Below are 24322 nucleotides of genomic sequence, written 5' to 3' on the forward strand. Positions count from 1 at the left end.
AATTTATTTCTCAATTTAATTTATTTAATTGTTTATTTATGTTGTTTCAATTATTTAATTTCTAAACATTTCAAAACTCCCCTGATTTATTTATTTATTTTTCAACAGGTCCGTTTAGAGCCGTGGGCACGATTATTGCCGTGATTATCGACACGACAAAAATTCTAATCACAAGTTAAATGCGAAAGTTGATTATAATACCAATACCTGTGGATTCAACCCTATTATCACTCTTTACTACTATTTAGAGTTACTTTTGTAGGAATTATTTTTTGTGGTTTCAACGTCCATCAAAATTGATAAGAATTTTTTTTTGAATTGATAAAACTGTATTAAGTCACCAAATAGTAAAATAGTTTATTTAAATTTCTACTTGAAAACAATATTAAGTAATACAATTAACAATTTTAAATAGACTGTATGTTATGGATGGGTCAATCCCCAATAATTATTTTTTAATTTAATATGGTTGCTGTAAAATTTACCAAGTTATTGTTATGATTTATGCAAAAAAAAAATAAATATATAAATTTAGGCTTAAATGGTATATTTTTACGATAGTAAAAATGTGATTTTATCATTTTAATAGTCTATATTTTTATAATTTTTAAAATATTAAATTAAATTTTTATTATTTAGGGGCACAATATAATTTTACTATTACTAATTTAAAATTTTCTATTTTAGGGGGATTGAAACCCTGCCAGCCCCTCTGATTTTGCCACTCAACTATTACAATGTAGTGTCTATAAAAAGGAATATTTGGATATAGAAAATAATAGATGAAATTTATAAGATTAAAATCATAATAAACAATAGACGAAATGCTTAATCAATGCCAACTTTGTTAACAAAACATTGGTTATCAGAACCCTGGGATGATGTGCCACCTTATGCCTCCGCATCCGAATGCAGATGAGACTCTACTATAGCACGTAAATATATACACACCACTTTACATGTCATAAATACTCTTCATTTTTTTCTTTATCATTGTCACCTCAAATTAGATTCCATTAGGTCAATCCGACCGGAAGCAAATAATACGTGGTAGATACTGACATGGCAAGAGACAGCTGTTTGGCTCGCGTCACTGCCGGCGTTGCCGTCGGAGGAGCTGTTGGCGGCGCCGTTGGTAAGTCTCCGACTTTTTTCCACTACTCACTAAAACCCTAAACCTCATTGTTCTGCTTCTGGTTATCATAAAAATAATAATAATAAACAGCCACAAATCAATTGCAAATTTCAATTACAATAAAGTTTAATTATTTGCAAAAGCATGAAATTATCTATTTTCTGTTTTGAATAGTGACTCTGAAACTTATTTCTAAATTACTGTCAATTGCAATTACAATAATAATTATTATTGTCAAATTTTAAGCATTTTCAAAAGCTTGAAATTATCCGATTTCGGTTTAGTATAGTGACTCTAGAACAAATAATAAGTATCTTCATAGTATTTTCTTTTTCCTTTAGATTATGGATTTTTCGGATTTTAATTTTCAGTGTTGATAGTTTGCAGGGAAAGTTATCGGTGAATGCACTTGAGAGGTCCCTCTATTATAGAGACCTGATCAAATTAGTCCCTTTAGTCCCTGTACTATTGAAACAATCAAATAAGTTCAAATTGTAACAAGGTAACATTTAATGCATAAAAGTTGTTGTTTACTGTTTCACAAAGTTAATATTTTTAAAGATTTTATGGTTCTGTAAATGAAATCTTTTGTTTGGAATTGACCTGCAATTGAAAAAATAATTTTCAAGACATTTTTTATATGGTAAATGTTAACTATGTTACAATTTGGACTTATTTGATTCTTTTTAATATAGGGACTAAATTGATCCATTTAATAATAGAGGTACTAACATGATCCAGCCCCTATAATACAAGGATCTTCGAGGTATTTTAACTGAAAGTTGTTAGTAAAAGAAAGCGCCAGATAATCAAAGAAAACATTGTTTATTTTTCAATTCATAAATTGATTAAGGAAAAACTTGCTTCTGTGATTTTCTTAATATGGTCTCATTATGAGTTCTAGCTAGCTAATTACATGTTTTGAGCTTGTTGCCTTCATCATTGAAAAGCTGTTTTCTTGTTTAATATTTGCTGTTAGATGGATGTGATTAAGTGGGGATAAATTTAGCTAATTACATGTTTCAATTGGCAAGTTAAATTCCCTGGTATATTTATAGTGATGATATGTAGAAACTATAGACTAGGAGACAATGTAATTGTGAACTTTTAGTTTTGCTCATAGAACTGAATATTGTTATTTGTCTTTTGGCACATAATAAAGCACATTGGTCTCCGCTCCTTGGGTTACAGCTATAATAGGGCTACCCTTCTCCATTCCATTAAGCTGTCCTTCCTAAGATTCGACCTTGAGACCTCTAAGCTGGAAGTTTAAGCTTTAACTATTGGGGACGTAGTGCTGGAGTTTAGTGCATATGCAGATAATGGACAACCATCAAGAAACATGCATTGCTATTACTTTGTAGTATATTTGGATTTTTACGGACAGTTGCACCATTCAAGGATAATGTTCTCTGGGTGTCAAGAGAGGTTAGAAGGATGAAGATGGATTATTAGGAGAGGAATTAGATTACTGTAGAGAGGTGGATTGCGAAAGGGGATCAGGGGCAGGGGTGGGGGTGGGGAGGTCTTCTGTTAGAATCTTTTAAATGTAGCTGCTCTCTTTCTTTGTTGCTTTGAAGCAGTCCTTTCCTGGATCATATATTGTCCGTGCTTTGATTTTAATCTTTTATTCTTGAACGGTAAATAAGTTTCTTTTATGTGATTGCGCTTGTGCAGGTGCTGTTTACGGTACTTATGAGGCTATTAGATACAAGGTAATGTCCAACATTTTACTTTTCTTTCATGAAATTAAACCATGTTGATTCTATGTTTGCGTTTCTGCATTTGCCACCCCAGTCATAAATAGTGATAAAATTTACATGGATCATGATCCGTATTTTTATAAACCTTGCAAAGAGGTCTTCCTGTGTCATTTTGGTATCTGGCCATGTGATGACTTGCCTGTGTCATGGATGAAACTTTTAACAAAAATGACCAATTTGCTCTTTGATCTAATTTATAGAGACTAGTTTGTCCATTTTTTGAGTAGAAGGGACAAAATGCAATCAAACTCTTAGTACAGAAGCCTTCATAGTACTTTTACAGATAAAATCATGATTCCGTTGCTGGAGATGACATTGGCATGTTTAATGAGTACCTTAACATTAATGTTAAATGCTAAAAGAAAGGTTTTGCGTGTATTAATAATCTCATTCATTTGGAATTGATTCATATTGTGGCGATATGCAGGTCCCGGGACTTCTCAAGATTAGATATATTGGGCAAACAACTCTCGGTAGTGCTGCGATTTTCGGTCTTTTTTTGGGTGCTGGAAGCTTGATACATTGTGGGAAATCACACTGACTATTCTTTGTTTGCCTTATAACCTTGAGATTATATTCTTTGGATGATGCTAGCATAGTTTTTAGATGGAAGGTGTAAAATGCTTTTGCGTAACCTTTGGTTTTGTTTTTTTTCAGTTTCCATGAATCTTGCCCTAGAGTGGGTGAAAATTTGAAAATCAATTACTTCAGTGTCACAAATTTTCGCTTTTGGGTTTCGTTTTTTCCCCTTAAAGAAAACCCCCACTCATTGTTAAAAAAGAACTCACTCATAGCAGAGATGAGTGCATTTTATTGACCTTTACTTTTGTCACTTTCATCCACATTGAACATTAGGAAACCATGTCTCGATTTGCTCTGATGTCCACATTGAGCTTTAGGAGACCATGTCTCGGTTCGCTAAGACGTGCAGGGCTATTATAAGTGCCAAAACTCATCCGCAAGAGATGTCTCTTCCGGAAAAATATTTGCCCTTCATCAATTTATATCAAAGAGAGTATGAGTTTGCGATTAAGCGCCACATAAAAGATAAAGAGCTTTCCTTTTCAACATTGAACTTTCATCCAGATGTTCTCTTTGCTATCATCGTGGGTGCCCAAGGTACATTGGAATCTATCTTGGGACATACAAACCCTTAAATTTTTCCTTCTTTAAGGCTTGATCTTTGCTAAAGAAAAGAGATGTTGTTGGAACAATGGCAGCAGCAAACATCAAACAAAGTTACAACACAGTGTTTGCAAGACTGAAGCAAGAAGAATCGAAGCAAAGAAAGAGCAAAGCAAAGCAAAAATTTGATCAAAATTGAATACTCAGCAAAGTTGTAACTGAACATTCATCATTTTTCATTCAAATTTGAAATATAAAAGAGTTACAATGTACATTGACAGTTACCTAATGTATTTAACTGCCCCAACTAATACAAACCTAATCACTAGCCAAAAATAATCAAATATAGCTGACCAATCAGCCATTACATCAAAAGATCTTATCACTAACTTAAGTTTAACTAGTATTACAAACAAACTAAAATTGAACCGAACCAAATTACATCAAAACAAAACAGCAAAGTTGGTTGCTTCATTCGGTTCAAAAACCATTCGTGCGCACCAAGCAAAATGAGCTGAGCTCGATAGCTGCTGGTCTCGACAGTAGCAAGCTTCTGGCTCCATGTTGCATTGCAGTCCAGCTTTCAACACTCCTCCTTGGACTGTATGCAACACATTCCAATTGCACTTCTCAAAGATTCAAATCGATCAGCCCCTAAGGGCTTGGTCATTATGTCAGCCAATTGTGCTCCTGAGCTGCAATGCACAAGGCTGACTTCCTTTGCTTGTTCAGCCTCTCTAACAAAATGCAGTTTGATTTTAAAATGCTTAATCTTACCATGGAACACAGGGTTCTTGGCTATTGCAACTGCAGACTGATTATCCACCCAAATTTCAGTTGCTTCATCTTGAGTTTCATTAAGGTCGTAAAGCAGCTTCCTTAGCCAAATGGCCTGATTAACTGCTCCTGCTGCAGCAATGTACTCTGCTTCAGCTGTGGACTGAGCAACAGTTTGTTGCTTCTTTGAACTCCAGCAAAACATGCCCGATCCAAGTGTGAAGAAGTATCCAGAGGTACTCTTCATGTCATCGAAAGATCCTGCCCAGTCACTGTCAGAGTAGCCTTCTAGTTTCAGTTGGTTCCGACTTTCAAACATTACACCAAAACTAGCAGTGCCCTTAATGTATCTAAGGACCCTCTTTGCTACCTTCAAATGTGCCTCATTGCAACAATGCATAAATCTCGATAACAGGCTGACACCAAACATGATGTCTGGCCTGGTTGCTGTTAGATACAACAGACAACCAACTAGGCTTCGATAGTGCCTCTCATCAACCCTCTGCTGGTCACCACTGCTAGTCAGCTTTTCTCCTTGAGCCACTGGTGTGCTGACTGCTTTACAGTTATACATGCAAAATTTGTCTAGGATCTTCAAAGCAAATGAGTGTTGGCTGATGAAGATACCTCGATTAGACTGGTGCACTTCCATGCCAAGGAAGTAAGTCATGATCCCCAAATCTGTCATCTCAAACACTTACTGCATTTGGACCTTGAACTGATCAATGAGCTCAATTTTGCTCCCTGTCACAAGCAAATCATCCACATACAAGGAGACAATCAGCAAGGTTTCATGTTCTGACCTTTTAACATACAGAGTAGGCTCACTAAGGCTCTTTACAAATCCAAGTTTGGTCAGGTAAGCATCAACTCTGTCATACCAGGCCCTTGGTGCCTGTTTCAGGCCATAGAGGGCCTTTCTCAACTTATACACTTTGTCCTCATGTCCAACAACTTCAAAACCTTCAGGTTGCTCGATGAAGATCTCCTCCTTGAGAAAACCATTCAGGAATGCTGATTTGACATCCAATTGGTGAACTCTCCACTGCTTCTGAGCTGCTAAAGCAAACAGCAGCTTAATTGTATCCAGTCTTGCCACTGGAGCAAAAGTTTCTAGGTAGTCAACACCATACTGCTGACTGTAGCCCTTCACCACAAGCCTGGCCTTGTGCTTGTTCAGTGAGCCATCAGCATTGTACTTGGCCCGGTACACCCATTTAACTCCTATGACCCTCTTGTGTTCTGGTCTGCTCACCAACTCCCAAGTCTGATTTTTGTTGATCATTTCCAACTCAGCTTCCATAGCTTTCATCCAGCTTCTGTTCTTAGCAGCCTCTTCAAAGTCTGAGGGCTCAATCACAGCAACATTGCACCTCTGATAAACATCAGCCAAAGTTCTGGTGCCCCTTACTGGTATATCATCGACAGCATCATTACTTGGTCCTTCTTCTACAGGTTCAGCAACCAAGTCTAACTGGTCCAATTCAGACAAGTCAGTCTCAACACCATTCCAATTCCACACCTTTTCCTCATCAAACTTTACATCCCTGCTGACTAAAACCTTCTTTGCTGTAGGATCATACACTCTATAGCCCTTCTTGTTGCTGCTGTAGCCAACAAAGATTCCTGGAGTTGCTCTGCTCTCAAGCTTGGTCCTTTTCTCTACTGGAATAAGTGCATAACATACACAGCCAAACACTTTTAAGTGTGTTACCACAGGTTTGACTCCATGCCAAGCCTCAAAAGGAGTCTTATCCTTGACTGCTCTAGTTGGCAGTCTGTTGAGCAGATACACTGAGGTGTTGACTGCCTCAGCCCAAAACTGACTTGGAAGCTTGCCTTGAAACAAGAGGCACCTGGCCATGTTCAGTACAGTCCTATTCTTTCTCTCACAGACTCCATTCTGTTGAGGAGTATAGACTATTGTGAGCTGATGGTGAATCTCAGCACTGTCACAAAGCTTCTGAAATCTCTCAGACACATATTCAGAGCCATTATCAGTCCTCAAGGCTCTAATTTTGCAGCCTGACTGATTTTCAGCATAAGCCTTGAATTTGCAGAAGGCTTCAAACACTTCTGACTTTTGCTTCAAGAAGTAGACCCAGCACAACCTTGTTAAATCATCTATAAACAGGGCAAAGTACCTGTTCTCACTGATTGAAGGTGTTCTCATAGGGCCACAAACATCAGAGTGCACCAATTCGAGCTTGTTTTGAGCTCTCCAAGCACTGTCAGCAGGAAAAGGCAGTCTAGCCTGCTTACCAAGCTGACAAACCTCACAAACATTCCCACTAACTTCAATTTTTAAAATGTCATCAACCAAATTCAGCCTATGTAACAGATCGATGGATCTAAAATTTGCATGGCCTAGTCTCCTATGCCACAAGTCAGTGCTTTCAACAAGGCTGGTGTATGCCTTTCTTTCTATTTGGCTAACATCCAGCATGAAGCACCTATCAGTCATAGAGACTGTGACTAACTCCAGACCATTCATGTCTTGAACAATACAGCAACCATCCTTAAAAACCAATGTATAGCCCTTTTCAACTAATTGGCCTACACTAAGCAAATTCTGGTCTAAGTCAGGTACAAAAAACACATCTGAGATCAGCTTGTTACCTGAACTAGTGCTAATCAACACACTGCCCTTGCCTTTAGCCTCAATCAGCCTACCATCTCCAATTCTAATCCTCGAGTGGAAGCTCCTGTCTAGGCCTTTAAACAGCTTCTCATCTGCTGCCATATGGTGTGAGCAGCCACTGTCTAGTAGCCAATCATTGCTGGCCTTGGTTGTTCCAACAAAACAAGTTGCTGTGAACACTTGCTCCTCCTGAGCTTGAATGTCCTCAGCAGGTCTAGCTTGTTGCAGAGCAGCCTCCCTTGGTTTCCCCTTGCACACCTTCTCCACATGGCCAAACTGCTTGCATTTTCTACACTGAATATCTGGCCTAAACCAGCAATACTTTTCTGAATGTGTTGTCTTCTTGCAATGAACACATGGTGGGAACACCCTTTTTGCTTCATCTCTTCCTGACTTGACCCTTCTATTGTGCCAAGGCTTCTTGCCTTTTGCACTCACACTCGAGCCTTCACTGGCTTTAGCCTGGAAAGCAGCTTCAGGATTCTCCTCCTGCCTATTTGCCCTCCTTTGCTCAAGTGCATACAGGGAGTTTATCAGCTCAGACAATGAAATGGCTGATAAGTCCCTCGAGTCCTCAAGTGAAGAGATTTTAGACTCAAATTTCTCAGGGAGAGTTGTAATAACCTTTTCAACAACTCTGCTCTCTGTGAAGTCCACTCCCAGGGGCCTAATGCTGTTGACAATGGCCATTATCCTGTCTGAGTACTGCTTGATGGTCTCAGACTCCTTCATCCTCAAATTTTCAAAGTCTCTCCTGAGGTTGATCACTTGCTGTTGCCTTGTCTTATCAGTCCCCATGAACTCCTCCTTCAGCTTCTCCCAAGCCTGCTTTGGTGAGTCACAGGCCATGATGCGAGTAAATATCACATCAGAGACTCCATTTTGCAAGCAGGCCATAGCCTTATGCTTCTTGGCTCGCTCCTCAGTATGTTGCCTCATCTGTGCAATGGTGGGATTGGCTCTCAATGGAGGTGGTTCAGCATCATTCTCGATCACACTCCAAAGATCATGTGCCTGGAGATAAGTCTTCATTTTAACTATCCAAATGTGATAGTTTTCTCCAATGAACACTGGTGGAGGTGGTGGAGTGAAACTCATTCTGCTAAATTGATTTTAAGTGCTTCAATCTTACCAAATTTTGAACTTGCTGTTGGTTTTGATTCGAACACAACAGATTGCATACAAAGGCCCCTCAAAGACTCGGGCTCATGATACCATTTGTTGGAACAATGGCAGCAGCAAACATCAAACAAAGTTACAACACAGTGTTTGCAAGACTGAAGCAAGAAGAATCGAAGCAAAGAAAGAGCAAAGCAAAGCAAAAATTTGATCAAAATTGAATACTCAGCAAAGTTGTAACTGAACATTCATCATTTTTCATTCAAATTTGAAATATAAAAGAGTTACAATGTACATTGACAGTTACCTAATGTATTTAACTGCCCCAACTAATACAAACCTAATCACTAGCCAAAAATAATCAAATATAGCTGACCAATCAGCCATTACATCAAAAGATCTTATCACTAACTTAAGTTTAACTAGTATTACAAACAAACTAAAATTGAACCGAACCAAATTACATCAAAACAAAACAGCAAAGTTGGTTGCTTCATTCGGTTCAAAAACCATTCGTGCGCACCAAGAAAAATGAGCTGAGCTCGATAGCTGCTGGTCTCGATAGTAGCAAGCTTCTGGCTCCATGTTGCATTGCAGTCCAGCTTTCAACAGATGTTTTGTCCACATTTACCAAAACACTATGGTACAACTGAAGATATGATTAGTTTTTGTTTATACGTGAAAATGATGCATTTAAAGACCCTAGTGACTGATGACAGGGGTGACGCTAGCGGCAGATGTCATAGTCCACTCGTGAGCAGGCCATCCAAAGGTGTGGAGTAGGTCCCTAGTGCATTAGAAAAAAAAAACTTGAGTTAATTTGCATTTAAAAGCAAAGTTGAGTTGGTCTGGAGACAATCTCATTTAGGTATTTAGGTCTCGAGATGAGTTGTCTTTGTTTTGAGATGAGAAAATATTGAAAGCTTTATCCAACTCTTTGTCTTGAGACATTCAAACATCGAAGCAAAAATAGAAAAATAGGGAAGGTTTGTCTCAAGACTTGAGGAATTCTGTCTTGAAACATGATATTTATTGTATCGAGACATGCTTATATAAAAGTAAAAAAACTAAAATTAAAAATGAAGCCTATCTCAAAACATGGGATCTCCTGTCTCGAGACATAAATTTGACATTTTAATTTGGATTTGAATCCTAACTTTGAATTTGACTTAGTATAACTCTATATTGGAATGAAATAGATTCTTATGTTCCATAAATGTATGTATTTGATCATAATGAATAAGTTTATTGTTTTAAATGATGATTATGAATTTAACTGTGAAATTATGTCAAGTTAATCCAAATTGCTTCAGCAACGTAATATGAAGTCACATATTTAGATTTGAAAATCGAGTCAGGTGTGAGGTGTCTCACTCAAGTTGGGGTTTTGAGAGACACAGACATAGTGGAGGAGGTAGTGCCTATTACTGTTGGCCCCCCAAAGGTTTAAGGGAGTCAAATAGAGGAGAAAAGAGAAGGTGGAGAAACCTCTGCACAACGAGACATTACAGAGATCGATGATTTGCTGTCAAATTTCTTACATGGTCACACAAACAATTTTGATGCATCCGCCGTTTGCGGATGAATATATGCAATGCAATATGATCTCAATAAAATTTCAAATTTAATTTTTACTTAATCCCAATTTCCTTTACATTATAAGTGTAAAAAACTAATTAGCTGAAATAAATCCTATACCATTTAACATTAACCCTAAACGTGTACAAAATCTTAACTCTCGACCTTCTTCGCCTGCATTGGTATAGAATATATAAAATCTCAAGAGTTCCATGAATGAGTTTGTAGATATTATTGCTCGTAACAAGCTAGGCAGTTCTCTTTGCACCTTCCAGTGCAATATTCACAACCAAGTATTTAACCAACATTTCATACCAAACCTTCTCCCTATGGTGCCCCTCGTCACAAAATGCCATAATCTATCTAACTTTATGTGCTACATAAATAAATGTTTCCCTTAAAATATTATATTTCTACATTTTTAGCCTAAGATTAGTGTAACACAAAAATAAGTTTCTGCAGCAGCCGGTTTACAAAAATTATGTGTTCAACAATGCATGTGTTGTTATGGCTCAGAACGAGAAGCAAAGATTAATCTTGATTGCATCTCAAGATTAACCTTTGCTTCTCATTCTAAGTACAAGAATTAGTTTAACAATAAAAATTAATGAAATTTTTGATAAAATAATCAACTTGCTTTTAAATCTAACATAAAAAAATTAATTTATTTATTTGTTCAGTAAAGGAGACAAAATGCAATTTAAATCTTAGTATATTTTAATATAAAGGCCTCCATGATGCTTTCACCACCGAAGAATAATGAGAAGACACTGTAAAGGAGACAAAATACAAATTAAATCTTAGTATATTTTAATATAAAGGCCTCCATGATGCTTTTACCACCGAAGAATAATGAGAAGACACTGTAACACCATAAATCTTAATTTATGGCCATCTAAATCATTACAGATAGATATTAGTTTTACAGGCATAAAAGTTACATCTTTCCCATCATGTATTTGATGCATGGATAAGCAAGAGTGTTTGCCCTCTACAAACCAAAAAATACATGACCAAAAGACCCATAAAGCTACCAAAAAGATACACTAATCTATTGCTTGGGATCACAACAAAACAGAATGAGGGCAGATTTACAGGCACAACCCCATCACTGCTCTTTCCATATCCTTCCTGTCACTCTAAGCTTCAATTCTTTCCGGTCTCCCCCTGAGAAGAACAAAGCCATGTTGCGTTGGATAATGAGACCATCGAAACTATCACGAATCTTCCGGTGACTGTCCCTTATGCTCCTAGGCACCCCTTGCCAAATCAGCTTCCTCCCGTTCCCACCCACCTCGAGGCTGTAGCTATAGTTCTTTGCCTCGTTATTGTCACCCATAAACCGCAAGAATGCTATATAAACAGGAGCTAATCCGATATGGAATGCTTCAAAATGCAGGCAAAAGTACTGACCAAAGCAACTGAAAACCTAGAAATTGAGAAAACAAATCCAACTATAAGTTGCATACCCTTTGCAAATCCTTTATATGAAGTATAAAAATACATATAAAAACAATTTCTTATCCAAAAGCAGCTTTCAATTTTATGTAGCAAACCAACTTCAATAAATTGTCCCATCTATTATTGTATTCTTCTCCTAGAGGGTTGGGAAGAAACCAAATTTGATAAATATAAAGCAAGAATAAAGCAACGGTACCGTTAGCATCCATGTAGCATTCTCAACCTCATGTGGATTTGATTTGACATAGCGGTGGTTAAAGGTGCAGCCATTGTGCATATCGACTTTGTGATCATCTTTTAGGTGGGCCACTAGATGAGGAATATCACCAATGACTGTGCATTCTGACCCAGCATAGGGGCAGCCATATGGTCTATAAGAACATTGATACTCGTGTTTTGGCTTGCTATAATATGGATATATGCCATTGCACCCAAAGCTTTGATATTTACAGGGAAGCTCAAGAGAAGCAGCAAGTTTCTCCAAAGCAAGACACCTAATATTCCCGAGTTCATGCCTGCACGTAGGGCACCGGTTGTCAACCTTTGGCTTGCAACCAGAACACAATGTGTGACCATTTAAACACTGCATAAAGAAAGTAAACCAGCAGTTAACTTCAGTATTAAGTTCCATGTTAAGTTACGATAATGGCTGTATAACAAAGTAATATACGACATAATATTTACAAGGCAATAAAGGGGATTCTGATGCAAGAATTTCATGCCATTACACTACCAAGCATACATTGTAGCATTATTTCCCAGTGTGAATCTTCCATTTTCAGGGGCGCATTAATATGAATATTGATCGATTTTTCCCCCTTCCAAATTCCATATCAAGTTAACAAAACTTACTTCTGCGACATCATCAAGTCTATAAATAAATCAGGGTTTAGTGTAATGATTAGAAAATAAATGTAAAACAACATTCAAGGATAATGAAAACACGACACATTGAGGCTTCATGACCTTATCAACATGTGAGGTTAAATCTATCAGCATAATGGATAGAGTGCGATAAATAGATATCATCTTGCACAAGGTAGTTTAAAAACGATGACTAATTACTTTATTAAAAGTAAGGCATCAATCATAAGGTGTGATATGAAACCAACCTGAAGAATTGGTGGGTACATCGAATTACAACAAACAGGGCATTCCAAAAGCTCTCGAACACTGCTAGACACAGTCCCATTAGGTTTTACAGCAGCTTGAGAAGGAATATTCAGAGACTCACAATCCATAATGTCTTCATTTTGTGGATGATCAATAGCCTCACCCTTGTTCTGCAAGTCATCGAAAAACGGATTCCCGGATGCCATGCTAGTATCCATTCCCAGTCTGGAAATGAAAATTGCAGAAATCAGTTAACATTCCACGTACCATAAAATGTTTAATATGAACAAAAACTGAAGCAAGATTATAAGATAGTACATAATAGTCTCATTCAAATTCCAAAAAATAAAAGTACTTTTAACACATCAGCTTAAGTGATGGGTAAAAAAGCACTTTATCTGCTGAAAGAAAGCATAATTATATGTATATATGAAGAAAGAATAATCAAACAAAAAGATAAAGACTGATGTTTTACTTTTCAAAAGTTCATCAAAAAATAATAAGATGAATATAATTAATCAATGATTGATTATTTGAGTTAAAACCAACCTAATTATCAGTCTATAATAACAGTCGAGGTCCCTCAATGCCAATCTTCAAAATTAATCAATCAATTTACAACGAAATTTTCTGAAATATATTAAATGACAACATATGCTTACCACCCAATTTTGTTAAACCCTCAAACGTCACCCTTTTTCTGTCTTAAGTTCATCGGCTGGCTGTAAATTCATCAGAAAATTAGGTTAAACTTAATTTTCCTCTTAATTCCCAACTAAAAGTGGGGAAAAAATTCAGGTAACAAAAAAATGGAAAATCCAGTTGTATTGCCAAACCAAATAGGCATTATATAAAAAAGAAAAACAAGAAAACAAAAATCTAAAAATTCCAAAAATAAAACCAATTTAAAGACTATAACGGATCTAAAGGAACTTAAAAAAAAAAAACCAAAACCTCCAAAAGAGAAATCCCAGAAAACCCACCTTTAGTTCGAACTAAAACAACCCAATTGAATCAAAAACAGAAAAATGGAAAAACCATTGGGAAAAAAACGAGTGGACGGCCTCCCAAAATGAAGAATATGAGAATTTATAAAGAAATGGGCGGATGTTTCTTTGTTTTTCCTTTTTTTTTTTTACTTTCTATGAAAGTAACAAATAGCGACAAAAAATTGAAGCCGAGAATTTCAAATTGAGAAGAGCGAGCGATTGAGCGTGTTTGCCTGTTTCGAAATAGGATTGAGAGAGAGAAATTTTCCCGAGAAAGTACAAAACAAAAAAGAGAAAGAAAAAAGTTTGTTTTTTTCTTTGGATAAATATACCTTTTGGTACTTGAATTTGGTCCTTGTTCAAATTAAGACATTTTAGTCCCATCATTAAAAGTGGGATGATGTGCATTAATCAAGTTGTTATGTGTGGTATATATGTCAAATCATCAATTGAATGTATTTTCTACATTTTTAAAAATAAATAATAATAATAATTATTATTATTATAATAATTAAATTTTAAAAAAAATTAGCTAACATTTTAGAAAGTAAAAAAAATCTTACAATGAAAACCTGTGTTGACTTGACGGCCCAGGTGTTAACCACCCTAGATATGACCTGAGTTTGAGTCGCACAAGTAAAATTCATGTACCAAAAGGTATATTTATCCCTTACTAATTACAGTTACAATTAATACATGAGATAAATTTTAAATTTATACATAAACTTTGATTTAATTTACAATTTGATACATGAATTTTAATTTGGTACAACTATACACAATAAACTTTGATTGTGGTTTAAATGTATACACGAAACTTTAATCTCAATTCAATCATACACATTTAAAGAAATAAATACATCAATTTATTTTTATATTAGATTAATATAATCATTTTTATATGCAATATATAAATATAAAATGATGTTATATCAATAATTATGATAATAATTTATGAGAATTTGATCAAATCAAAAGTTCATGTATGGTTTTAAGATTTATCCCATTAATGCATACATATAATAACTACACTTGGATCAATTAGTACAATGCATAGATAAAATTACAATTACAATTTTCATATAACTACGACTAGAGTTAAACTATTATAATGCACAAACAGACGAACAAATAGCAACAATGTACTCGAACTTTGACCAAAATAAAATTGGACAAGACCTACACACAATGGGACTGGAACCAAACTAAAAGCTAAAATATATATTGTTGATACAAAGTAAAACAAGGGAGGAAGACAAGGTCGAACGAGGAGGAGATCAATGTAACGTAATAGAGGTTGATTGAAAAGATAAATGCTCATAGTAATTCTAGGGTATATAAAGGGTTAATCCCTTTCCCATGGTTTTCCATGGTATTTATAGGAAAAAATCTCATTATCCATTGGTATAATATTAGCTAGATAAGCATTTAATCATGTTAAACGCGTAATGGATAATCATGGGCACGTATTATATGATTCCATTGGTACAAGGTAATTAAGTTTAAATAGACTTCTTATTAGCTTGGAAGAGTGTTCACATTAAGATAATAGTTTCCTATGAACATGGGTGGTAAGTTTCGTTTGAAGTAAGTCGGATGATTGTGCTTAGAAAATCAATGCAGAGTCAACAATGCTTTTTGGGCTTGACACATCTTTCTGACAGGGTATAAAATATCAAAACTTAAACCGAAATAAATTTGGACAAAACTCATACATTGTGAAACTTAAACCATAAAAGCAATTGAAACAAAAAAACTAACGCATGGTAGGACTTCAATCTAAGACCTCAGCCTTTGATACATGATTTGACTACTAAACTTAAATCATAACATTGTCAAACTCTCAAAAAAAAAAAGTTAATGCATGATTTGACCATTAAACTATATTGTTTTTGCCACTTTGATACATAAACATTTTCTTTTTACCCAGATTGATACTTAAATTTATTTTTTATTATTCAATTTAATCCAATGACAATAATATACTGATTGACTCATGACATCTACTAAAAATGAAATCATGGCAGTTCTAACTATTTAGAATATGACATATGATGTTGGTGTGTATTAAAATTGAATATACATTTAGATAAATTCTAAAAAGTCAGTTAATATAAAAAAAATAAAAAACAAGTAAATATTTTAGAAAATTATCGTTGACTTTGACGACTCCCATTAACCGGTGTTGACTGAATTTTAATTTGATTTTTTAATATTTTTTAAACTTCAATAAAGTTTTTAAAAAAATTATATATTGAGTTTTATTTTTCAAAAAAAGTGTTCTTAAAAAATTAATTTATAGAATTTATTTACTTCAATCTTTCGAGAATTTATATGAATTTTTTTATTTTTGTAATTTAATTTTTTAAGTGTAATTTAATTTCTAAATTTTAAAAATATATATTTTCTAATTTTTTAATGTTTTATTTTTGGGTTTAATTTTTTAAATATTTTTAAAATTATTGTAGTTATTCTAGAGTTTATAAATATATTTCCAACTTTGATTTTTTTTGTAATTTTCAAAATTATAACTATTTTTTATTATTTTCATATTTTAATTTATATTTATATATTTTAGAATTTTCTAATATATATTTAATTTTAGAAAAAAATTATTTTTTAGAATTTCAACTATTTTTAAATTTTTATTTTTTTGAATTTATATTTATATATTTTACACTTTTCTAAAAACTTATTTTTAAAGATTCTTTTAAAATTTATATATAGATGTTCAATTTCTATCAACATAGATGTCACATGCCATATTATAATTAAATTAAAAACGTTACGTGATGCATTCTGATAAGCAGCGTGTCTCGCCTTTTTTTAATACTTTTATATGGCTATTGAGCTAAAGGTAAAAATATCATAGATGTCTTTATATTAGGAGTCAGATTACATTCTGCATTTTCTATTAAGAAAATAATAAGTTAATCTTTTTTGTTAAAAATTTCATCTATTTGTATCGTTAAAAATTACTGTGACTTACACAATAATCAAACAGTAGAAACATATCAATTTTTTAACAGAATGACTAATTTGCTCTTTAATCTAATGTATAGAGTCTAATTTACCCATTTTTTTAAGTATAAGAAGCAAAACAAAATCAAACTCTTAATGCCGAGGTTTCTAGGGTACTTTTATCTTTACTAGGCCGAAATATGAAATATACGACTTTTAAGGACTAATATGAAAGAAATTGAGTACTAAATGAGAAAATTTATATAGAATTTTCAAGGGTGAGGCATAATAAAAAAGTGGTGATATTTGGAAAAGGGAAGGGAGTAGGGACCATTACATGATATTTATAAATTTTAAAATAATGAAGGGGGGAGGGAAATTTGTACGTTAATTTACTTCTTGCGCGTACGTAGGGCGCGTGGAGAAATTGAAAAGATTGAAATGAAATGGAAGGAGCAAAGACGGAAACAGGGGCGGCGCCCGGCTTTTAAGGTCTACTGTTTCCTAATCCTACTTTTTAACTGTTAAATCACTATTTAAGACCTAAATTTAGTAATTATTTTTATAATTGGTCTAAACTTTTTTCATCTAAATTAAATCCTAAATTTGATAATTATTTTTATCTTGAGGTCTAAACTACACAATTATTCTCAGATTAAAGTTTGAATTTTTTTATCCAAATTTGTCTCCGAACTTATCAATTATTTTCATATTAAGATCTAAACTTGACAATTATTTTCACATTGAATCTGAACTTTAGGGCTTTTAAGGAAAAAATCAAGTCTTAATTTGGACAAAAAAAAAGTTTGGGCCCAATGTAGTAACAATTGACAATTTTAGCGTTTTAACTTGGATCAATAAAAAAAAGTTCAAGCCTCAATATAAAAATAATTATCAAGTTTAGGCCTCAAAAAGTGATTTAACCTAAACATGCTCATGGATCGACCTGACCCAAAATATGAGCTTAAAATTTTACTTAAACCTGCTCATATCTGTAAAAAAAAAACTAACTCAAGCCTATTTTAGGCTTGTCTATATTATTTTTAAAAATATTTATTTTATTTATTGAATTTTTTATATAGTTATCTTAACATTATTTAATTGTTTACATTATGGTAGTATTATATATTTAGTATAAAATTTTTTAATGTATTATAAATTACATAATATAAAGTACTATAAACTTAAAAATGGGTCAGGCCAGACCGAGTTTGAGCATTGAATGTTTAAGCCCGAGCTCAACCCATATTTTTAACAGGCCTAATTTTTTTGCCTAAGCCTATTTTTCGAACCTAATATTTTTGCTTAAACCCTTTCAAATTTCGGACGAGACTTCAGGCATAGATGGATAGCCCGACCCATTAATAGGTCAAATTTAATCCTATCAATTATCTATTTCGTCAATTTCTAAAGGGTTAGAAAAACAATTAAGAAAAATTGAAACAACAAAATTAAATAAAGTTAATAAAATATAATGATTTTGATGCGTGTAGAACACTTTGTTTAAAGCTTTAAAATTCCTCTAAGATACAACAAATACGTCAACAATCCAAGCCCAATACTGAAAATGATTAATAATAACTTTGAGTGGAATCAAATCTCATTCATTTTTTGTAGCCCATTTAGTTCATGGGTGGGCTTCCTTAATAGTCCCATTCAACTCTTTTGAAGGTTGCTTGTGGTCGTGTATTTCAAACACTAGCATCAAAGATTGTAGTGTAGGCCCGTATTTAATGGGGATAGAGAAGTAGGTGGCCTACTTACTAGTTACTACCAAGTTTGTACACAACATGCCCCTCGTCTGCTCCCTTTTCTATATGCAATTTCCTTTTTTTATGGTAAAAGCTTGAACCGGAAGTGAAATTCATAGAATGAGAGCAACTCATCAGATCAAGCAATGCACAACTATCTACTAAGGGAATAGTGTTTGTGTCATTTAGGGTTTGGGTTCAAACTTTATTAATGATAAATGAGCACCATTTCCTTGGTAAGAGGTTGTGCATCGCATAGCCCAATTCGACAAGAAACTTCTATTCCATGAATCTCACCTCTAACTTGGCTCTCGAGAGAGTTAGGAGACAAAATCCTAGTTCGACTTATGGGCAATATTGACTTGTTGATGGTCCGTCGACTCTGGGTGGGCGACACTTTGAATACTTTCCAGAAGGAGTCTAGCTTACTCTTAACAATTCGTGTTTGGTTTACATTCGTTAAAAATCAAAATTTGTGTCTATGATCAATTATTTAAAATTATGTATGTTTACATTCATTTGTTTAAGTTAAATGAACTTGTTATTGTACATTAAACAAACATTCTTAAGAACACATTTGAGAAAATATTTGTTGATACATGATACCAATAAAAGTGGACAATAAGGAGGAGAACGGTACTGAAAAAGGCCAATTAATCCATTTTAGAATCGAGAATCGAATAAGAAGAGGGACTAAGAATGAATTCGTAGAGTGTATTAGGGCTTTATTCATTTGCTATCTTTTCCATGCTTATCTTAACTAAGTTCACCATATCCTATATCGATTTTTACTATTTTTATTTAATTATTAAAACAAACATTTGACGAAAATTCAATAAAAATGACAAAAATAGTTTAATCCCCACATCATATTCCAATTTTAAATTACAAGATTGCATAAAAATTGACAAAAACATCATGTTTTTTCTAAAATAAATAAAACCCCACCTTACCTTACCAAACACCATAGAAACAGAGCCTTAATAGGCCCAAAAAATCTTCACTAAAATTTTCAATTGTTTTTCACACACAAAACAGAGACCTTCCTCAAGTTTCCCATCAATGGCGGCTAACAAGAATTCCCATCTGGGTTTCTCTTTAATTTCTCTAATCTTTTTGTTTTCAATCCCTAAATCAGTCTCAGCCCTTGATCCTCAACCCGCAGTTTGGGATATGCTTCCCAAATACGGTCTCCCTAGTGGGCTTTTACCCAGCACAGTCACCGATTATGTCCTCCACGAAGATGGGAGGTTCATCGTCACGTTGGGCAGCCCTTGCTACGTTCAATTCGAGTACTTGGTCTACTACGATAAGACCATAACCGGAAAACTGGGTTATGGTTCCATTACTGATTTGAAAGGTATTCAAGTGAAGCGATTCTTGTTTTGGCTCGATGTCGATGAGATCACCGTCGATCTGCCACCTACCGGTTCTATCTATTTCCAAGTTGGGTTTATCAACAAGAAGCTCGACGTTGACCAGTTCCAGACCGTCCATTCTTGCCGTGATGGGGTTACTGGCTCTTGTAAATATTCTTGGAAATCAGTTCTTCAGGTATTTTCCCGTTTTGAGTCCTCTGATTTTCTTTTGAATTTGTAAATACTTGCTCTTAAATTCCTTTCCTTTATTATGGGAGTTAGTTGAACGTGCTGCTGAGGTATTGGGTTACTAATATTTTTGGCTTTAATTGAAAAGACAACCTTATATTACGTGAATCTCCGGTTTTCTGGGAACTTGGTAAGCTAAGGCAACCTTATAATTAACATTTATCTTGTTATTTAGAGTAAATATAAATGAACAACAGACATAACCCCTGAAATCTGTAAGATCAGCTGTGGGGGTGATTCTATGTTACTTGATCTGGAGTGTTCATGTTTGATCTGGGCTAGGAAGAGAGACGGTGACGGAGATGTGCGGTTCACTTTGTTTGGTGCAAGGCAGTGAGCCATCGAGGAGAAAAGATCTCCTCGCTATCCAGTTGTTCTGGACCTTATATACCCTTAGTCCTTTATACCTAGACACCACATGTTGAGCTATTAGTGGTGGGTCAGAGTCAAGTGGGTTTGATTGTCTAGGTCTAGGTAGGGTGGCGCTGTGCTGTGCCCTCTGTAACTTTCGATGGGACATTGCGATAGGAGTCTGGTGTTACGGTTAATGAGTGGGGCTGCTCGGCTGTTGGCCCAGAGGGTTTCTGTGAGGGGTCTGCTTTGCTCAGTCTGGACAGTTTGGTTGTAACATCGAGTACAGTCGGTTTGTCTAAGTTTTCTTAGGAATTTGAAGGGTTCTTGGAGGTCATGTCCGTATATTGATATCCATGTGTCTGATACGAGAGTCGTAGAGGGGTGATTCATGTGTAGGCCATCCTCTTTACCCCTTTCCGCCATTGCTAGTACTATTTTGTTTCATTACAAATAGCATGGATTAGTGCATAACAATTTACAAGCATTTATTTGTTTTTTTCCATATAAGGATTTTGTTCCTTTTGAATTGTCAAATTGTTGGGAACTTCAGTTTTCTCTATCTCTAATTCTTGGAGGAGAATAAGGGGAACCTGAGGTAGGTAAAGAACAAAAGTATTTTGGTTTTTTGGTACATATCATGGGTGAGGGGACGACAATCACAGGGTTTGAATCCTGGTTTTTGGAATGCCAACAAGGGGCTTAACCATTGCATCTTTATGATGTTGGCAAAATTTTATGCTTTACCATAAAAGTAATTTGTTGAGTGAGTTGGTTTCTTTTATGCTTTATAGTCTATAGTTTAGTCAATGCTTGACCTCGCACCTGTTTACTTGTCAGGCAGTATGAAAATGTGTGCATGACACCATTTCCTTTGTAGGTGCCCTTAGATGAATTCTAAAGTATTTTAATGCAATGGTTAATCCTGAATACCACCCCTGACTTGAACAGGATTAAGCTTAGACCATAGAACGGATGAGAACATCTGTAATTATACCAAAAAATGGAAGTTTTACCTGGATTTAACAAACATCCTTTCCGGGGTTGTATGATAATAGACATCATAGTCTAAATCCTCATCTTATTATATATTTTCCTTGTATATATATAGAATATGATTAATTGTCCACATCTACAAAGCAATTTGGTTGCTACTTTGATGTCTTGAATCTTCTTTTGCTCCTCAATGCTTATCTGTCATAAATAGATATATGAGATAATTATGCCCCTTGAATCATGGTTAAAGATATTTTTAGCATATATGTAAAATGTTTGACATGGCATGTATTTGTTGTTTTCTTAATATGGTAATAGTAGTACAGGAAAAAGCTCAGAATGGACATGAAAAAAGTGCAAAAATGACAGTTAATTTCTTCATATGAACTTAATACACTATCTAAGTAGGGTACAAATATTTATCTACGTATACTTGATGCTCGGTATCCCACCAATAATTTCATGCTGTGTTGCTATCCTGTGTCTATATCTGCATGCCTTGATCTAGATTCAATTGCTTCTCTATTTTGTAGTTTGATCTAGAGTGAAACCAATGCTTATCGAACAATTTTTACTTGCTCTTTACTGCTTGAATTCCATTCACTTGTTCACATTTCATCATAATCATGCCTCTTGTTGGCTTAGGGCAGCACAGGCCATGATTGTGGGGTCTTTTAAGTGAAAATATCATTTGTAAACTACTTAGTTTGATGCTGATAAGTCCATCAATACATGTTCTTTTGTACTCCAATGTATGCTCCTAAGAGTTCCATTTTGGGACTCTGTTTTTGATGAATGTTATACTCTTGAGGCTTGACATTTTGATCCCGTGTTTGTTATTTCAGCTTCCGATGCCAACAAACGATATTCAGATGCTAATTACCGAGTAGCTGCCAGCCACAGAGTACTGTTGCTGTATGTGAAACCGATAAGAGTAAGCTTTTATCTATCACTTGTGTATAAAAGGAATGGGATGGCTGTAGACTCAAAAAAGATGGGTCTGGCAAAGGCTTGCCAAAATGTGCTATAAGTAAAAAAATTTACTTATATTTGAACTCTAGTTTTAAAGAATGAGATGTGAAGAACAATGTTGGTCACAACTTTTGTAGTGACATTGTTATATGGATACAAGTATTTGTCCAATACCTATATTATTAATAAGTGAGTAAATAAGTTACTCTATAAAACAAATGGAGTAATTATGGAGTAAAAAGTATCTCCTCTTAATCCTCGCTCTCGAATGAGCCTTTTTGTTTGGATCCCATTGATTGAGGTAGATGGATTTCTTGCAAGGTTATTTGGACAAATAGGTTTTCATTATGATTTTGAGGGATTCTAAATGATCAACACATGTTCTACTTAAAAAAGTGATATATGGGCTTATACACGCATTCCAATAGTGGTATAAAGATCTCGCCATGTTGATGTTATCTCTCAAGTTCGAATCATCAAAGTGTGACGTCTTATTGTTTATCTTCTTGTATACTCGATGATATTATAGTCACAATCAACAATATTAGGGTTCAATAGATTCTCTCCTCCTTATCTAGAAGATTTCCTCCTAAAAATCTTGGCGTGCTCAATTTCTTTTGGAATTGAAGTTCTCCAAACCAATGGTGGTCTATTCCTAACCCAGTCCAAGTATCTCATTAATTTGTTAAATGAAACAAAAATGCAAGAATGCAAAGGTGTAATGTTGTCTTCTCAGCAATTGAAACTTCATGAAAGGACCTATCTTGCTGATGTATAGAGTATGTGATTGTGTTGGGCAAGATTTTTCCTTCACTCTTTGGGATATTAAGTACTTTGTAAAATAATTTTTTCGGTTTATACATTCTCCTGTAGAAACTCACTAGAAAATGGTCAAATAGATCCTCATATACTTGAAATACAAAAATAATTTGAATATATATAAGGATTAGACTTGTCCAAGGATCGAGTAGCTTGCTCAGCCTGGTAGGCCAAACCAGACTAGGGCTGAGCTTAGATAAGGATTTTTGCACCTCAGTTCGGCCCAAATTCAATTTAAATAATAAAAATATTTTTAAAATTTAATTTAATTATAAAAGTATATTAAATATCAATCAAAATATTTTTTATTTTTTGAATAGTAAAAAAGGATTTTTGGACCGAGCGTGTCGATCTAGAAACGAGCTTAAGCTTGAATTTCTTTTGGAATTGGGTTTTGATTCGATCCAGCTTAGACCTTGAACACCTCTAGTAAAAATATCGATTGAGCTGAGCATATCATGTTTCTACATCATAGGTTTTGATTATATATGCTCTTTTTAATACAATATCTATAACTACCTATAGCCTCTCCTCAACCCTTGAATAGAAAGATGCCCATGCCAATGGCATTGATAACAATGTCCACGCTAATTAAACTAAGACTCAATTGATGCATGTAATTATAATTTTAAATCCTCACTTATCCATCGAATGTGATTTAAAAAAAAATGTAATTCTAATTTCAATTACATATTAAGAAGATGTGTGGTAAAAACGAAATACAAAATAGTGTCGCACATAAAATCTCTTAAAGATTCAATTAACGAAATCAAAGACATTCATTCAGGATGGAGATCTTAATTTCATGGAAAATAAATTTCTTAGAAAAAAAGTCAGCTCATCATAAAGCTGATGCTTGACATGTGCCATAATGATATTAGCAAACCCAAAAGTCATGAAAGTTTGGTATTGGTCACACATATCACACGCTATGCACAAGTTTTTTGAATTCCACACTAACCTACCAAAAATACCCAAAAATTTTCATTACATTTACAGCACAATCAACAATCCCAACCTGACCAAACAAGGACATTTTAGTCATTTCACCTCATAAAATCACCAAAAACTGAAAGTTTCAGAACAGGAAATAATTATGTGTGTATATACATATATACGTGTTCATTTCCTCTAAGCTCATAATCAAAACGTTATTGTAAATCT

At 34.5% G+C, this 24322-nt stretch overlaps 3 protein-coding genes across 6 annotated transcripts; 2 read left to right on the plus strand and 1 right to left on the minus strand.

Annotated features, from left to right (window-relative positions):
• Positions 1–810: 810 nt before the first annotated feature.
• LOC107935493 (reactive oxygen species modulator 1) lies at positions 811–3600 on the plus strand. Of its 2 annotated transcripts, XM_016868113.2 has the most exons (4): positions 811–935; positions 1021–1135; positions 2813–2850; positions 3326–3600. In XM_016868113.2, the coding sequence occupies exons 2-4, from the start codon at positions 1063–1065 to the stop codon at positions 3437–3439; spliced, it is 225 nt and encodes a 74-aa protein (XP_016723602.1). In that variant the 5' UTR covers positions 811–935; positions 1021–1062; the 3' UTR covers positions 3440–3600. The 2 variants fall into 2 exon arrangements, with proteins under 2 accessions (XP_016723602.1, XP_016723603.1); XM_016868114.2 differs by having other exon boundaries at positions 864–1135.
• A 7388-nt stretch (positions 3601–10988) lies between these two features.
• LOC107935551 (E3 ubiquitin-protein ligase DIS1) lies at positions 10989–13994 on the minus strand. 3 transcript variants are annotated; one of them, XM_016868180.2, is made up of 5 exons: positions 13696–13994; positions 13375–13434; positions 12712–12937; positions 11796–12182; positions 10989–11567 (listed from the first exon to the last, which is right to left on the minus strand). In XM_016868180.2, the coding sequence occupies exons 3-5, from the start codon at positions 12928–12930 to the stop codon at positions 11247–11249; spliced, it is 927 nt and encodes a 308-aa protein (XP_016723669.2). In that variant the 5' UTR covers positions 12931–12937; positions 13375–13434; positions 13696–13994; the 3' UTR covers positions 10989–11246. The 3 variants fall into 3 exon arrangements, with proteins under 3 accessions (XP_016723669.2, XP_040965758.1, XP_016723670.2); XM_041109824.1 differs by lacking the exons at positions 13375–13434; positions 13696–13994 and adding an exon at positions 13262–13280; XM_016868181.2 differs by lacking the exons at positions 13375–13434; positions 13696–13994 and adding an exon at positions 13031–13138.
• Positions 13995–19236: 5242 nt separating this feature from the next.
• LOC107935550 (uncharacterized) lies at positions 19237–22580 on the plus strand. Its single transcript, XM_016868179.2, has 2 exons — positions 19237–19967; positions 22213–22580. Exons 1-2 carry the CDS (start codon positions 19476–19478, stop codon positions 22255–22257), a joined length of 537 nt encoding a protein of 178 aa, XP_016723668.2. The 5' UTR covers positions 19237–19475; the 3' UTR covers positions 22258–22580.
• Positions 22581–24322: the final 1742 nt, after the last annotated feature.

The sequence above is a fragment of the Gossypium hirsutum genome, chromosome D13 (assembly GCF_007990345.1).
Source record: "Gossypium hirsutum isolate 1008001.06 chromosome D13, Gossypium_hirsutum_v2.1, whole genome shotgun sequence".
Classification (NCBI taxonomy): domain Eukaryota; kingdom Viridiplantae; phylum Streptophyta; class Magnoliopsida; order Malvales; family Malvaceae; genus Gossypium; species Gossypium hirsutum.